Consider the following 17,772-nt stretch of genomic DNA (forward strand, 5'->3'; position numbering starts at 1 on the left):
TAGGACATGGCTTCCAGACCTTTCACCATTTTAGTTGCCTTCCTTTGGACATATTCCAGTTTTTCAACATCCTTTTTAAATTGTGGTGCCCAGAATGGACACAGTATTTCAGGTGGGGCCTGACCAAAGCAGAATAGAGTGGCACTATTACTTCCCTTGATCTAGATACTATACTTTTACTGATGCAGCCTAAAATCACATTGGCCTTGTTAGCTGCCGCATCGCACTATTGACTCATGTTCAACTTGTGGTCTACTTGGACTCCCAAATCCCTTTCACACGTAGTCTTGTTCAGCCATGTGTCCCTCATCCTATATCTGTGCATTTTATTTTCCTGCCCTAAGTGCAGTACCTTACATTTCTCCCTGTTGAAATTCATTTTGTTAGCTTCAACTTCAACAGGGAGAAATGTAAAGAGGAATCAATAGGCACTGAAGTGCATTTTTTATATTAAAAAATTATCTTCTTATTTGCACATTTAGCAAATAGGATGCAGGCAGGAAAAATATTGCATTGCATTTCAAGAACCAAACCTCACATCTTTCTAGAATATTTTCATTTATTATTGTTAATTGCTGTCAAGTCAGCTGCAGATTAACTTGGAGAGTCAGCATGGTGTATTGGCCTGAGTGCTGGACAGCTCTGGAGACCATGGTTTGAATCCTCGCTCAGCCACGGAAAAAGCATGGTCAAGTTACACTCTCTCAGCCTCAGAGGAAGGCAAAGGCAAGCCCCCTCTGAACAAAATCCTGCCAAGAAAATCCCATGATAGAATCACATTAAGTACTTCATAAGTCAGAAATGCACACAAAAACAAATGAGAGTCCGCAAAGAGACTGTGGTCCCATTCAGACTATACAGTAACAACACTATCATTCCACTTTAACTGTCATGATTCCATTCTATGAAATACTGGATGGTTTGATGAGGCACCAGTGGTCTCTGTAAATTGTAAATACTTCTCTAAATACTGCAAATTCCAACATTTCATGGGACTATATGGAATGTAGCACTATCATTGTGTAGTGTGAATTGACCCCCGGTGACTAACAGCTCTGCTCAGGTCTTGCAAACTCTGGATCATGGCTTTCTCAATTAAATTGATCCACCTGCAATTTGGCCTTCCTGTTTTGAACTTTAATGAATATTTTGTAATTAGTTGTGTCTTCTCATGATATGCCTGAAGTACAACAGTCTCAATTTAGTCATTTTGGCTTCCAGGGAGAGTTCAAGCTTGGTTTGCTCTAGGACACATTTATTTGTCTTTTCAGTAAAACACAGAAACCTTAGAATTGTTCCCCAGCTCAAATTCTTTTCATGTCAGCTTTTTTCACTGTCCAGATCTCACAACCATACACAGAATAGCCTGCATTTCAAGTTTGGAAAATCAGTTTGCAAGGGGATCTTGTAGCACCTTTGAGACTGAGTAAAAAAATATTATAGTATAAGCTTCCATAGACTTGATCTACTTCTTCAGATGCATGAGGTGAACTGGGCTGTTTCTTTTTCTATCCCTTTAACTGCTTCTTTTTCTATCCCCTTAATAATTTTATCCAAATATATCCTGCAAACCTTAGCTTCCCTGTGCCTGTGATGTTTCATAACCCACACATTTGCCCACCATACAAACAATGAGTCAGTGTGTTGTACTGGTTGAAGTATTAGACTAAGACTTGGGGAGACTCATGTTTGAACCTCTGTTTGGCTGCAGAAACCCTCAAGGTGACCTTGCACAAATCATAGTCTTACACTGCTTCTCAATGAAGACAAGGACAAGTCCACTCTGACCAAATTTTGCCAAGATAATCCCATGATAGGTTTACCATAGGGTTAACCTGTGATGGAAGTGGGAAGCATTCATGGCATAGTGGTTTGAACATTGACCTATGACTCTGGAGACCAGGACTCAGATCTCCACTTGGCCATGAATACCCACTGCGTGATCTTGAGCAAGTGATACTTTCTCAGCCTCAGACAAGCCTCCTCTGAACAAATTCTGCTACGAAAACCCAGTGATGGGCTTGCCTTAGGGTTGCCATGAAATGACTTGAAGGCACACTGCAACAACAAGTCAGAAGTGACCTGAAGGCACACAATAGAAACAACAATGAAAAACAGTATCATTAGCTGGCAAACTAATTCTAGGATCATTTATACATTATTGGGTCCAAGGGCTTTGGGGGGCTCCTGGAGACGTTCAGGGGCTGTGATATGGGGCCTCAAAGGCCAGACTCGCTCCTCCTCTGATATACAGGAGGCTGCTTTTGCAATGGCCCCTTTGTCAGTATTGAGAACAAATCCTATTTGCACAGTGTTGTTGAAAAGTGAAGCTACTCATCATCTCCGCCAGCATCTCTGTGAGTGCGTCCCCCTCTTGTGTTTCTTTCAGAGCCTCTTTTGGAAGCTTCCCAGTCATGCCATTTTACAAACTGCCAGAAGGGGAGAAAAAGTCTCACTACTAGGGAGAGTTTAATCGCTGGGGGCCTGGTGAGTAGTCATCTTCTGGAATGGAACCCAGCCAGTTGATAGCCAGGATTAGTTGCTTCCGCATTTGTCCTGCCACCCCCTGAGTCTCATCCAGGAGATGTAGCAATGAACCCCTGCCATGCCACTATGGAGCACCAGATGTTGTGACAAAAGCAAGGACTCAGAGGCAAGCAGCAGGCAAGATGGGCATCATGCCAGCTCCCTGCTCTTTGCCCTTCACCGTGCCAACTCCCCGGCCTCTCTTCCCTCCTCTTCTCTCCAAATGGATGCAAGTGACAAAAAAGTCCACCTCTTTGCCCTCTCCTCCCCACACACAAACATGCACACTGTCCCCTTCATTTCATTTCTGGCACCCAGCTCTCTCCACTCCATACAATTATGACGCCACCCAGCTGTTTGCAGCTAAATGCAGTAACTGTTGATTTTCTTTAGAATCACGGTGGGTGAGGAATAAAAATACCTCGCCGTGCAACAATGGCAACGCCAGCGACAAAGAGAAACAGGCACACAGTGCTTCTGGAGATAACGATAGAAGCAAAGCACGTTCCACGCACCTTGGCAAGATGAGAGGAAATTCTTACGGAGTACACACACATTCAGAGAAGGAAAAGCACAGACATACGCTGGCTGCACATTAAACCATGGTTAGCAGAGGGTATGACAATAATGCTCCAGACAGAGCTCATTTCCAGAAATGAAGCTCCCAAGTTACACAGTAAAAAAAAGTTACTGCAGATATAGAACTTCTTCAACCAAACATTTTGCAGTGTATATACTAGTAGCACAAATGTCTCATAGGCTGTTGCGCTGCAGAATTAATGCAGTTTCACACCACTTTAACTGTCACAGCTCCACCTTATAACATCCTGGGGAGAGGTAAGAAAATGAGAAGTAATGTAAAAATATTTGAGGTTTTATTGGTCATTGTGGATCAAGGGTTTTTCAACATCTTATGGCTTTGCTAGGAAGGAAGGAAGGAAGGAAGGAAGGAAGGAAGGAAGGAAGGGGAGGAGGAGGAGAAAGAAGAAGAAGAAGAGGAAGAAGAAGAGGAAGAAGAAGAAGAAGAAGAAGAAGAAGAAGAAGAAGAAGAAGAAGAAGGTCAAAACTTCCTTGGCACCATGTTTAAGCTATATTCCCCCCAAATATTAGGTAAGGGGAGTTTCATATCCACAAATGTCCTTGGAACGATCGTCATGATATGTCAAGCCAAAGTATTTTTAAAAATAAGTATTCCACTGAAAGATGATATTATTATTATTATTATTATTATTATTATTATTATTATTATTATTACATTACACACTGATTTGAGAAACTTGTAAAATCATTTTGGAATTTTCTTTTTTGCAAAAAAGTTTTTTTGTGTGCAAAAATCTTTTGCCGAACATAAATTGTCTTGCATGCACAAAACCCACAAAAGGCCAAGATCCTGTGTCTAGGTGTGCAGAGTGTACCCTCCAACATTTCACTGATAAAAACTGGAACATGTGTGACCAAGCAATATCAGAGTATGGTCAAGATTTCAAAATTGGAATTCTGACCGCCCCCCTCCCGAAATGTTCCTTCAATCCCCAATTTTTTTGTTGTGTTGCTGCAGTTCACCTTCAAATTGTTTCTCACTTATGGCAACCCTAAAGCTATCTTAGGGTTTTCTTGGCAAGATTCCTTCAGAGCAGGGTTGCCTTTGCCTTCCTCTGAGAGAGAGAGAGAGAGAGAGAGAAACTTGCCCAAACAGGTCACCAAGTGGGTTTCCATTCCCAAACAGAAATTTGAACCCTGGTCTCCCAGTGTCCTAGTCCAGCACTCAAACCACTACAGTTGAGACATCCATGGAAAAGGGACAGCTGCAGTTACCAACTGAATGCAACACATGAAATATGAATAGGACAGATTTGGATATTTTTAAATGTCTTGCTATTTGCAGTGTTAAAAATTTGATGGACTGCAGGAAAATTTCATTGGATGCCTAAAATTCCTATTGGGGGAAGGCAATGCCTTCACCCTCCCCATTCCAACAGTCATAGGCACATGAAAAATAGAGACAAGACTCTGCACTTACTGTTGCATCAAATGTAAAGAAGTGGTATAAAAGACTAGAATGATGATAGCAAATGTAAAATTATTCCATGTTGATATTGTGTGTTTCTGCAGCTATGGTTATCATTCCTTTTTATGGGTTTTTTTCTTGGGTAAGGTAGCTGGATGTTAGGAGCTTGAAAGAAACTGTGGGACCTGTCAACAGCTTCAGCTACATAGAAAGGGAGAGAATGAGAAAGGAAAAAAAAAAAGAGAGAGAGAGAGAAGAGTTCTCTATGGTCCAATGAAGCAGGTTATTCAGTTCATCCCTGTACATTTTCAAGACGTAAAGCAGCTGACTTCCATCACTTGATCCAGACAGGTCAGTGGGAAAGGAGGATGCTAAAATATCTTACAGAACAGTACCAGGAGCAACCTGTATTCCCAGCCCACATCTAAAACAGACACATGGCCCCAAACACCAGTCAATGTAGTTTTAAGTATGAAAGGGCCTTAAAGCCCAGGGCATCTCCTGGGCTTTAAGAGCCCCACTCAAAATGTAATGTCCTTCCTTTATGGGGCAGGCAACGGCTGAGCCGAGGAAGCTTACTGTCAAAGTGGTTCTTTAAAAAAGATAGATTGGGCTGCAGAGACCAAGGAGAAAGCTGATAGACCTGCAAAGGAAGCAGATATGCTGCCTGACCTGCTGCCCTTATGACTTGGTGCCTCTTTCTGACCTGGCATGGGTGGTGGGTACATTGGGTGGCTCAGTGGAATGCCTGTATAGTCCTGGCTAGAAAATAAGGTCTTTGGATCTTCCTGGAAGACCTGGAATTAAAAGTATGGTTTCTAAATTGATTTTCAGGATGTCATACCAGACAAGCAAATGGGTCCTAGAATAGATCAAGCCAGAAACCTCCCTGGAAGCTATGATGACAAAACTGAAGCTTTCGTACTTTGGCCACATCATGAAAAGGCAGGACTCACTGGAGAAACAATAATGCTAGGAAAGCTGAAGTAAAAAGAGCGGAAGGCCAATGCTAGATGGTTGGACTCTATTAAAGCAGTCATGTATAGGAATTTGCAGGAACTAAGCAGAGCAGTGGAGAACAAGGGGGTCTTGGGGGTCATTCAGATGTCGCTTTTTTAGCACAACAATGTGAATTATCTCACTTATGCATTCTGGGTTTGTTATTGGTACTACGTAACCACACTGATGGGCATCGCTGCAAGTTCAGCTTCTCGCACATACAAGAATTGTTATTGTTATTATTATTGTTATTATTAAGCTTTATTTATAAAGTGCTGTTAATTTGCACTGTACATACTGAGTATACAAAAATTAAAACAAAAATTAAAAACCTGCCTAAGGCCTATTATTGCCTAAGGCAACAATAACACTGCAAGCATTCGAATGAAGATGGAGTTGATGATGCAAATGCATTCAGGACACATTCAAAGCATGCAGAGCTTTACCCTATGTCTATTTGGGTCTATTCGCATCGGTCATTCACAAAAACTCAGAAACCTTGATATCGATTATCCCAGATTAAGTGGGATTTTTGGCAGCACTTCCCCCCGCCAATTTAATTCTGTGCATTCAGGGTGTGTGTGAATAATGGGAGATTTAACCTGGATTCATCCTGGATTATTTTCACAGTGTGAATAACCCCTTGGAGATGTCTCATCCATGGGTCGAGATCGATTCAAAGGCAGTTAACAATAACAATACCCTTTTTCTAGAGCTGAACACGCCAGACATTGTCCAGACTGTTTGTACCAAAATCAAGCTTCGGGTCATGCATCCCCACCAGAACTTGGGGGGAAATGGGCCTTTTGGGCCCATTTTGAGAAGGTCCCAGTTGGAGGTCTGAGAGCTCATTACTGGGACCATCCCTTTTTCCGTTCCTCTCTCACACTTCCTGCAATTCATGCATCAAATCCTATTTCTATCCCCTTCCACTCTCCTTTTCCACATAATCTCACAGGCATTTCATGCAGCGATTGAAGATGCTAAGCGAAACTCAGCAGGGACTTGCTCTTCCTAGGAAGCAAGCTTGGGACTGGCAGCTTCAAGCAGCTGAGCTGAGCCCCAGGTTCCAGTTGAACTTCAAAGTAGCAATGCAAGGAGCTGAGATTATGGGGAGGAAGATAACGTACTTCACTTTGGATAGTTTTCTTAAGATGCAGACTAAAACCTGGCACAGAGCTACCACCCCATGGACTTTGGAGCCAGTAGTTTGACCAGTTGGATGCACTTTGCAGTGATGCTTCTTCCAAAAAGCTTACACAGGATTGAGTAGGGATTGCTAACAAGAAGCATCACTGAAGAGGCATCACTCAAAGTACAACCAGCTATTCTGAAGCGACCAACAGACTCAAAGGTACATGCATTAAGAGCTAGGAAAACTAGCCTTTTAGGACGACTACAGAATTCTGGGATGTGGAAGCGACGGTTCTATTAATGGAGGCTAAAATGATATTTGCCTTCTTTGCTGCAACATCACACATCTGGGTTATGTTGAATTCAGGATCAACAATAACCCCAAAGTCCTTTTCACATGTGTTATTGCTGAGTTGGAATCTTCCTTTAGGTAGAAATTCAAAAGCAGGGGTGGGCAATTTTGATGGACCCAGGGGCCAATTTTCATCCCTGGGACCCTCCAAAAGCTGCACAGATTGCCAAGGAAGCAGCTACCTCCAAGGGACGAATCTTGTGATCGATTTAAAAGGGGAATCACTACTCTTGGAGTTTTCCTAGACAGAAAACTTGCCCTAAAATAGTAAGCAGTGGGTGGCTAGGGATTCTGGGATCTGTAGTGCAAAAAGGAACTCTTCCAAGCTTTGCATCCAGTTCATCACACAGCTGCCCAAAGTGGACGAATGGAAGACGGAGGGGAAAGCATAGGTATATCCCACTTTTCCTCTTATCCATCTGAGCAACTGGTATGCCCAGGTACACTGCCTCTGAACATGGAGGATCCAGCCAAAGATGATGGGGATGATGGTGGTGATAGCATGGCAGAGGAGGGAATGAATTTTAGTGAATATGACTAGCAATTTCAGAAAGAGAGATTTCGGATGGTTTGAGTGTTGGATGACAACTATGGAGACCAGGGTTCAAATTTTGATTCTGCCATGTAAACCCACTGGGTGGCCCTGAGCAAATCACACTCTCTCAGCCTCAGGCGAAGGCAATGGCAAACTTATGTATGGCAGAGCAGGGCATGAATTTTAGTGCAAATGACCAGCAGTTAATTCACAAAGGACTCTTCCTGGGACAAATGCATAATGCATCTATAACAACTGACAACAACAGTTGTGTGTGTGTTGTTTGGTTTCAAGCCATCTCCAGTTTATGGTGAACCTATCATGGGGTATTTTGGGGAAAATTTTTCAGAGTGGGCTTGCCATGGCCATCCTCTGAGGCTGAGAGAGTGTGATCTGCCCAAGGTTAAAAACTAAACAACAACTAAAGCACAACCAGAACTTGCATGAGCCAGTCAAAATTCCACCCATTTGACCTTTGGTTAGTCTTTTCATCCAAATGACATTTAAATATATTTTTAATCTGCTCATATATTTTTAGAAAGAATGTTTCATTCTGTCTTGCTTTAAGGGCCCTTTGGTGCCGCGTGCCTTCAAGTCCTTCCCGACTTACGACAACACTATCACAGGGTTTTCTTGGCAAGTTTCTCCAGTGGGGCTTTACCTCGGAGGCTGAGAGAGTGTGACTTGCCCCAGCAGTGGCTTTGCATGGCCAAGGAAGGATTCGAACTCAGCGCTCCAGGCTGGAATCCAACACTCCAACCCAAGCTCCAGCATTCCTTCCCTACAAGGCTGGAGAAACCCAGGGAGGGGGCTTATATGCCTTATCTATAGGGGAGGGGTGAACAGTGTCTCCCCCTCCAAGATAAATCCAACGCCCCGCCCCTTCTGCGTGACGTCAGCCCAGCTGGGTCCGAGGAGCTCCTGCCAAAAGGCTCCCCTCCAAAGGCAGCAGGAGAAAGCAGCAGCAGGAGGAGGAGAAGCCGGGAGCCCTTCGCAGAAAGAAGAAGGAGATGCGGCAGTCAGGGAGGCTGCGCCCCGCGGAGGAAGAGGAGGAGGAGGAGGACAAGGAGGAGGAGAGGAAGGAGAAGGGCTCCGGCTGCTCTGGCGCCTCAGGAGTGAGTACCCAGACCCCCCCCAAGGCCCCCTGCCTCAGCCCCCCAAAATCTCCCCTCTCTTTTCCCCTCACCAACTCCCCCTTTCTCACCCCAAGCTCCCCCTGCCCTATTCTCACCCCACAAACTTCCCCGTCTACTCCTACACTCTCCCCCTCACTGCTTTCCTTCTCACCCCCAAACTACCCTCAACTCCCCCAGCTTCTTTTCATCCCACAAAGCCCCCTTCTCCTCCCCCCACAACCCCCTGCTTCTCTTCTCTCCCTCAGCTCCACCTGTTTATTCTCACCCCTAAATTCCCCCTCCCCTCTTCTCACCCCACAAACACCCCCTTCTCCCCCTTGACTCTCCCTTCTCCTTCTCAATTCCCTCTCTCTCACCCTCAACTCCCCCTTCTCCTTCTCACCCTCACCCCACAAAGCTTCCCCTGCTTCTCCTCTCCCTCTCAGCTCCCCCTTTTTATTCTCACCCCTAAACTCACCCTCCCCTCTTCTCACCCCCAATTCCCACTGTACCTCCTTACCCAACCAAGTTCCCTTTTCTTCTCCTCCTCCGAAGCGCTTCTTGCTTCTTTTCTTTCCACAGTCCCCCTTCTCCTTCTCCCTCTCACCTCCCCCTGCTTCTTGTCATCCCACAAACCATCTTCTCCTGCTCATCCCACAAAGCTACCCACGAATTTCCCCTTCTTCTAAACTTCCCCTACCCCACAAACTGCCCCCTTCTCTCCTCCAACGGCCCCAGCATCTTCTTACCCAAGAAAGTCCCCTTTCCTTCTCCTTCTCCTAAACTCGTCCTGGTTCTTCTCAACCCACAAACTGCCCCCTTCTCCTCTCCAACTCCCCCTGCATCTCCTCCCCAATAAACTCCCCTTCCCCTTTTCTCCCCCTCAACTCCCCTTGCTGCTTCTCATGCCACCAATCTTTTTCTCTTCCCCTCACCCCTTCTTCTTCTTCTTCTTCTTACCCCACCAAGTCCCCTTCTCTTTTACTCCGTTTAAATTCCCCCTCTTTCTTATCACCCCACAAACTCCCCTTCTTCTCGCCTCCCTCTCAACCTCCCCCGCTTTCTCACCCCACCAGCTCCCCTTCCTTTCTTCTCCCCCCAAATTCTCCTGTTTCTTCTCCCCCTACAAACTCCCCTCCCCCTTCTCCCCAAAACGCCCCTTCTTCTTTTCACCTCAAAACTCCTTTCCCTTTCTAAGCCCACCAACTTCTCTTCCCTTCTTTCCCCCCAGGTCCCCCCTTTCTTCTCAGCCTACAAACTCCCCTTCTTCTCACCACAACTTCCCTTCTTTTCCCTTTCAGTTCCCCTCTTTCTTCTCACCCCACAAACTCCCCCAACCTCTTTCCCCTCCACAGAGACTCCTCCAGCTCCTTCCCCAGAATTTCTCCATTTTCTCCTCTCACACCAACCCCCATCTCTCCCCCTTGCTCCCACAATGAACCCTTCTTTCCTCCTTCCCACTCCCTACACCCCCAGCCATTTTCCTTTTCCCACCCCCCTCCCTGGCTCTTTTCACCCCTTCTCCTTTGTAGTCTCATTTCTTCCCACTCTTTTTTTTTTTTTTTTTTTTTGGATTATAGGGGCTTTGTGTGTGTGTGTGTGTGTATGTGTGTGTGTGTGTGTGTGAGAGAGAGAGAGAGAGAAGGGGAAGAATCTGACACTTCAACATTGCAGAACACCCCCCACCCCCAAAAAAATGAGAAGGAAGAGAACCTAGGAAGATGCATGCATAGATTTCAATGGAGAGGTCTGGGGATGTCTCTCACCCATTTCTCCACTATTTCTCTCCAAGCTGAGGCAGCTTAGCATTGGAGGGGGGGGGGGTTCCAGAAGAATTTGGGAGGACAAAGGCTGGCAGGGGGGAGTGTCCAGTGAAAGATTTCCATTATTGATATTGGAACTGGAGGTTTTAAGATTTTCTTCTCCCCCCCCCCCCCAACTCTGCTTTCAAATAGTCTAGGGACCTTTGAATGGTGCAGAAAGTGCAAGTCTAGAGAGTTCAAGGGAAGACATTTCGGGATGCAGCATCCAAAATGCCTATTGTATAGATGTCTTTTGGGATGGATGGAAAAGCCAAATGTTAGCTGCTTTGCTTCCCTCTGTTTTGCTCCCTACTCTCTCCCTGCTGAGAGGCACAGAAAGTGTGACCAAAACTGGGGTTTAGAAAGTGGTGGACCAAAGGGTTAAGTAGATTAGGAGAGGGAGAAAGCAGCAGGTCTAACACTTGCCAAGCCTGATGATTTTTAATATATATATATTTTGGTGATTCGTTCCTCTATATCCTCCCAGTATTATCAACTAACAGTCTCAGACATTGCAGGACTGTAACTGAACTGTATTGCTTGAGGCAGTGGTGGTGGGTGCAAGAATAAGAGACCTAGTTTGCAAGGATTGCAGAACTGTATTTAAATATTTCATGGTTAGTGGATGGTAGGAATTCCATAATGCTTCAGCATCCCCTCCAGCCTCCCCAATGGATGAACGAAGGAGTGCTTGAATGATGAGAGAAAAGAAAAGAAAAGAGGGAAGGGTTATTGCTCAGAGTTTCTTTTCTTTTCCCTTTTGCTTCTTCCAGCTTTACTTATTGAGAACTGAGGCATTCCTTACAGCTCTTCATTATTTGATGGGATTCCTAGTCTGGCTGGGGTGGAAACTGTAGGACTGCATCCTTCACAGTGCTTTGAATGACTGTGGAAATGGGGGAGGTGGGGAAAAAGCAGGCAAAGAAGGGGGCCGCTGATGGGAATGTATAGAAAAGAGGGAGCCCAGCTCTGCTATGGCACAAAGGGAGCTTTGCAAGGCTGGAGAAGAGTTTCCGTGGCAAGAGATCTCAAGCATGTCAGAGAGATGGGGTGGGAAAAAGTAGGAGCAGGAGAAGGGTGGCAGTCAAGATCTGATGGGGAGGCCAGGTCTGGGAAGTGCCAGAGTCATGCGGCCAGCTGGGAAAAGGAGGAGGGCAAGACTGGTAGAGTTAAGTAGGGCACGGGCTGTTGGCAAGTTGAAGCTTCCCACGTCTGTCTCGCTCCCCTCCCCTTTCCAGGAATCCAGTGGGGGCTGGGACACAGCAGTGAAGAACGGGAGAGAGCTGAACAGGACAGCCTTGCTTTCAGAGAGAGCCTTCAGAGAGATGGTGATGATGTCAAGGTATGATGAGGAGGCAATAGATGGAAAAGGAGATGCAGAAAGGTAGAGAGGAGATGCTTCTGGATGATGGAGGGGTGCCACATCCATGCAAAGAGGGAACTACAAACAACTTGGCACTGAGCTACTGAGCTACTGAGCTTTTTCCTTGCCCAGTGCCTTCTTCCCAGCTGGCTGTTTATCTTTTATTTTATTTTATTTATTTTACAAAACCCAGGTTTTCTGCTTTTTCCTTCCTTGCCTCCCTTAAGGTTTGACTGTAGGTGCCGAAGCTGGGGTCGACGGAGCATAAAGATGCTGAAGGGTGTTTGGCTGCTCAGTGTGTTCACAGTGGCTGGGATCTCGCCGACAGAGAGCCGCAAACCTGCCAAAGACATTTGCAGCAAGAGCCGCTGCCCTTGCGAGGAGAAGGAGAACGTGCTGAATATTAATTGCGAAAACAAGGGATTTACAACAGTTAGTCTTCTCTTGCCTCCGCCATCCAAGATCTATCAGCTCTTCCTCAATGGCAATGCCTTTGCTCGCCTCTACCCCAATGAGTTTGTCAACTACTCCAATGCGGTGACCCTTCACCTGGGCAACAACGACATGCAGGAGATTCGAACTGGGGCCTTCATAGGCCTTCGGACCCTTAAGAGGCTGCACCTCAACAACAACAAGTTGGAAATCCTACGGGAGGACACTTTCCTAGGTTTGGAGAGCCTAGAATATCTGCAGGCTGATTACAACTATATCAGCACGATCGAGGCAGGGGCTTTCAGCAAGCTCAACAAGCTGAAAGTGTTGATCCTCAATGACAACCTCCTTTTGTCTCTGCCAAGCAATGTGTTCCGTTTTGTCTTGCTCACTCATCTGGATCTCAGAGGGAACAGGCTCAAGATGATGCCTTTTGCTGGTGTCTTGGAACACATTGGAGGCATCATGGAGATCCAGCTGGAGGAGAACCCCTGGAACTGTACCTGTGACCTTCTGCCTCTCAAAGCTTGGCTAGATACCATCACGGTCTTTGTTGGGGAGATTGTTTGTGAGACCCCTTTCAGACTACATGGCAAAGATGTCACCCAACTCACCAGGCAGGACCTCTGCCCTCGAAAAAGTTCTGGGGACTCTAACCAGAGAGAGAAGCACCCTTCCCATTCAGACACGCACATCCAGAAATATCCTCCAACAACTAACTCTGCTGTTGGTGCTACAAGGGCTCCCAAATCCAGCCGCCCACCCAAAACAAGGAACCGGCCAACCCCACGGGTCACAGTGTCTAAAGATAGACAGATTTTTGGGCCTATCATGGTTTACCAGACCAAGTCCCCTGTGCCACTTACTTGTCCAACCGGCTGTGTCTGCACTTCTCAAGGTTCTGATAATGGGTTGAATGTCAACTGCCAAGAGAAAAAAATTGGCAACATTTCTGATCTCCACCCCAGGCCCACCAGTCCAAAGAAACTCTATCTAACAAGCAATTATTTGCAAACTATCTACAAAACGGATCTCTTGGAATACAGCTCGTTGGATTTGTTGCATTTGGGAAACAACAGGATTGCAGTGATCCAAGAAGGTGCCTTCTCTAACCTCACCACTTTACGCCGGCTCTATCTCAATGGCAATTACCTTGAGGTCCTGTACCCTTCCATGTTTGAAGGACTACATAGCTTGCAGTATCTCTATCTAGAGTATAATGTGATTAAAGAGATCTTGCCACATACTTTTGATGCACTGGGAAATCTTCATCTCTTATTTCTGAATAACAACCTTCTGAGGTCCCTCCCGGACAATGTGTTTGGGGGCACAACCCTGACTAGGCTTAACCTGAGGAACAACCATTTCTCCTTCTTGCCTGTGCGAGGGGTCCTTGATCAGCTTTCAGCCTTGATTCAGATTGATCTTCAAGAAAATCCTTGGGATTGTACTTGTGACATCATGGGACTGAGGAACTGGATAGAACATGTCACTGAGCAAAACAACCAGCAATCAGGGGCTCAGGTCGTCATTAATGAAGTGATCTGTGATTCTCCAGCCAAGCATGCTGGAGAACATCTCAAGACCCTGAGCAAGGAAGCCATCTGCCCTGAAAATCCCAATATGTTAGATGCATCTTTCTCATCGCCAGATCTGAACACAGATGTGCCCCAAGCCTTTAGCATCTTCCCGAGTTCCTATCCAGAAATGCGGACGGAAGTCCCTCTTTCTGTCTTAATTCTGGGCCTGCTGGTTGTGTTTATTTTGTCTGTCTGTTTTGGAGCAGGCCTGTTTGTCTTTGTTCTCAAACGCCGCAAGGGCATGCCAAGTGTGCCCAGCAGTGCCAACAACCTCGACGTAAGTTCCTTCCAGTTGCAGTACGGGTGCTACAACAGCGAGGCACACGATAAAGCTGAAGGGCATGTGTATAATTACATCCCACCTCCTGTGGGCCAGATGTGCCAGAACCCCATCTATATGCAGAAGGAAGGAGACCCGGTAGCCTACTACAGAAATCTCCATGAGTATAGCTATAGTAACCTTGAACCTAAGAAAGACGACTCGGCCAGCCTAGCATTTACAATCACGGCAGCTGAAATGCTAGAGAAGCAGGCTTTTGCGAGGGAACCGGAGCTGCTCTATCAGAACATTGTGGAAAGGGTCAAGGAACTGCCTAGTGGAAGCCTGGTTCATTATAACTTTTGCACCCTCCCGAAAAGGCAGTTCACACCTTCCTATGAGTCGAGGCGACAAAACCAGGACAGGATAAATAAAACGGTTTTGTATGGGACTCCACGGAAATATTTTGCAGAACAATCCAAACCTGACCTTCCTTTGCTGCAAGGGAAACTACAGACTGAACCAGACTACCTCGAAGTTCTGGAGAAACAAACTGCCATTAGTCAGCTGTGAAGTGGGTGGGTGGGTGGGAAGGAATGGGGAAGGTCCCAGGGGGTTCATTTATGGGGGGAAGATAAATCCTTTTTCAAAATATGACCCAGTTTCAGACTTGACACACCAATGTGATTTGTCAAATCCTCAAGACTGTTTTCATGATTTAAATTCTGCAAAGATCCTTATATTATGCCAGGACTACGAAGGGTGCTTTCTTTCTTATTATGGTCCCTTATAAGTTATTTTCTTGCATTCCAGCCCTTTAAACATTGAGGCTGATGGTTTATATTTGGGGGGGGGGGGGGGGGGTTGATTTATTTTCTGGGGGAAAGAAGGCAGGAAAAAGAACCCACCCCACTCCCACAACATACAAGCAGATATTTTAAAAAAATAATAATGTATTAAATAGATGATATCTCCAAATATTCCATCCTCTCTTCTTGCCTAGGCTAGACTATCTCTCCTCCTTTTTTTGTAAATAATATTGTCCGTGCAGCTCTTTCAATGACCAAGTTGAGCCACTGGGTGTCACCTTCTTTTTTTGTCTGTGATTGTTAAAGTGCCTTTGCACTTTAAGTATGTTATTACTTAATTGTTGCGCTTAGCTTTGATAAATTTGAATCTATTTTAATGTATTGTATTTTTTGAAAATTTAAAACAACAACGGCAAATGTAAAATAGAGATCTAGACGTTGGCTGTGTTCAATCCAAAGGGCCTTTTGCTCAAGCGAAAACAACACTGGCCCCATCTTTAAGTGAAGCTAGTTCTGAGACCGTTTTTTAAAAAATAGACTGAATTGTAAATCCATCCTTTCCCTATACCAATCCAACCCTCACCCTGGATCCTGTTTCACATGAACTTTTGAAATGAAATGAACTAAGGATTTAGCAATGGATTTGAGTACTCAGCTGCCTGGTTCGGGAGTGAGTAGTTATTATTGTTATGATTATGATTATTATTTTCTAAAGTCATTTAACAGAATTCCAAGCAACCTGCTCAGTGGATGTCCCATCTTCATTTATGCTGCAGCTCCTAACACCATTGTAATGTTCAGTGTTTTTCAGGTTATTTGCCTAATTAAGAGGACATTACTTTACCTGTAATATATTTTTTCTGCATTAAAATTAGATATTTTTATACGTTTAATGATAAGAGTTGACATTTCTATTGGGCATGGGGTCCCCCCCCCAGGGGTCTTTTTTTGTTCATGCTATGCATGCATCCTAGCAGGAGTGTCCATACATTGCCTCAAATAAGGAAAGATGTTTGTGTAATCCTCGACCTTGAGAAATATTTTCAAAGATTGGGTAGAACCTGCAGTCTTTTCAGAAAGATTGTTTTGTTATTTGGCCAAATCCAAATGAAAAGGCAGAATTCTTGGCTTTACCCATCATATTTCACAGGCAAAAGGACAATGAATTAGTAAATCTTTTCACGTGGGATGCTTAAGCCACCAAATGTTGCTTTGATTTCATGGGGAGAGATGCCACACTGCAGTTTGACACCACTTTAACAGTCATGGCTCCATCCCATGGAATCCTGGGATTTGTAGTTTTTTGTGGCACCAGAGCTCTCTGGCAGAGAAGGCTATCTCATAAAACTCACAAAAAGTTATCTCACAAAACTATAGATCCCAGAATTCTATCGCACTCAGCCGTTGCAGTTAAAGCATTATCAATCTGCATTAATTATGTAGAGCAGATGCTTTAAAGCATAACCCAGCCCCCAAATTAATCATTTCTAACGTTCTGTAGGAAAGCATTACAGGTGTGTGCTTAGTTATTCAAGGCATCTTCTCAACTAGCACTTTGTCTTGTGGAAGTGGGTTGTGTTATCCAGATGAATGCATACAATTAACCACATGCTTTGATAATTTATGTTATTTTGTGTTCTTTGACCAAATGTGGAATGTTCTTCCAAAGGATCCTAAAGGTTCATTAAGAATGGCACCTAGATTGTTGTGAAGAATACCAAGTAGGTTTGAATGAATGACTCCTTCCTTGGTCTCCTGTTGGACGTAGTGACCAGCAAAGACCCCTCTTCTTATTTCTATCCTTGTCCTTCTTGTCCTTCATTGGGATCAGTAAGGCATGGAAATAGTATGAACTGATGTTTTCCATGTTATAAGAGTGGCAGATCTATTGAGGAGGATTTTCTGCACTACACAGTTATAGCACTATGATTCCACTTGCACTGTCATGGCAACATCCTATGAAATCTAGGATTTGCAGTGTAGGGAGGGCTATTTAGCATGCTAATGCCTCACCAAGATTACAAATCCTAGGGTTCCATAGGATTCAGGCACGGCGGTTCAAGCAGAATTGTTGGGTAATAATTTTGTAGCGTGAAAGGTCCCCACATCTGGCATGGGGCTTACCGGAAAGTATGTTGTGTTGGAAATTAGTGGAAGGGCAACATGAAGTCCATTAAAGCCACCAGTATGGCTTCCAAAAACCACTGACAAAAATAATTGGCTGGGAAATGGTCAGTTACATTCCCAGAAGCCTCTAGAGCAGCGGTTCTCAACCTGTGGGTCGTGACCCTTTTGGGGGTCGAATGACCCTTTCACAGGAATCGCCTAAGACCATCGGAAAACACATATTTCCGATGGTTTTAGGAACCGATTTTATGGTTGGGGGTCACCACAACATGAAAAACTGTGTTAAAGGGTCACGGCATTGGGGAGGTTGAGAACCACTGCTCTAGACATACAAGTCCCTACTTTAAGGTTATTCCCTACATATCTTTTGGGGACCAAAATGGCATAACTGGTCATTAGCTCACTTTCAGGTCAAGAAAAAAATGGGTAGATGAAACCCTCTGGGGTCTCAATGGAAAACAGGATAAATGCAGCTTCCCAACTTTTCATACACTGTAGGAAGGACTTTGTGTTGAGAAGCCATGTCTTCTAGTTTGGCCTGATCCCTGACCTAGCAAAGTTCCTTGGAAAGGAATTAGTTACAATTGGTAATACCAATGCACTCAAATTTGTTATCATGATCATCACAGCTGTTTTTCAAAAAAAGCTAACTCTTTCATTTCCTGTTTCTCAAAAGTAACTGAAACGGTTATCTCTTTGATTGTTCAGAACAAGTGATACCAGGCACAGTC

General features: G+C 44.8%; 1 protein-coding gene across 2 annotated transcripts; it reads left to right on the plus strand.

Moving 5' to 3' along the window:
* Positions 1-8,511: 8,511 nt before the first annotated feature.
* Positions 8,512-14,678, plus strand: LOC149308693 (SLIT and NTRK-like protein 2). 2 transcript variants are annotated; one of them, XM_089537106.1, is made up of 2 exons: positions 8,512-8,669; positions 12,062-14,678. In XM_089537106.1, exon 2 carries the CDS (start codon positions 12,105-12,107, stop codon positions 14,676-14,678), a length of 2,574 nt encoding a protein of 857 aa, XP_089393232.1. In that variant the 5' UTR covers positions 8,512-8,669; positions 12,062-12,104. The 2 variants fall into 2 exon arrangements, with proteins under 2 accessions (XP_089393232.1, XP_089393231.1); XM_089537105.1 differs by lacking the exon at positions 8,512-8,669 and adding an exon at positions 11,574-11,813.
* The last annotated feature ends 3,094 nt before the right edge of the window (positions 14,679-17,772 follow it).

The sequence above is a fragment of the Sceloporus occidentalis genome, unplaced genomic scaffold (assembly GCF_023333645.1).
Source record: "Sceloporus occidentalis isolate IW3139 unplaced genomic scaffold, rSceOcc1.0.p SCAF_8, whole genome shotgun sequence".
Classification (NCBI taxonomy): domain Eukaryota; kingdom Metazoa; phylum Chordata; class Lepidosauria; order Squamata; family Phrynosomatidae; genus Sceloporus; species Sceloporus occidentalis.

What these genes read in the sequence shown, in the direction of transcription:
- LOC149308693 (XM_089537105.1), top strand. Translation starts at nt 11,599, where the DNA reads ATGCGGCCAGCTGGGAAAAGGAGGAGGGCAAGACTGGTAGAGTTAAGT. An exon ending in GAGATGGTGATGATGTCAAG is followed by an intron (nt 11,814 to 12,061) that starts GTATGATGAGGA and finishes GCCTCCCTTAAG; the next exon opens with GTTTGACTGTAGGTGCCGAA.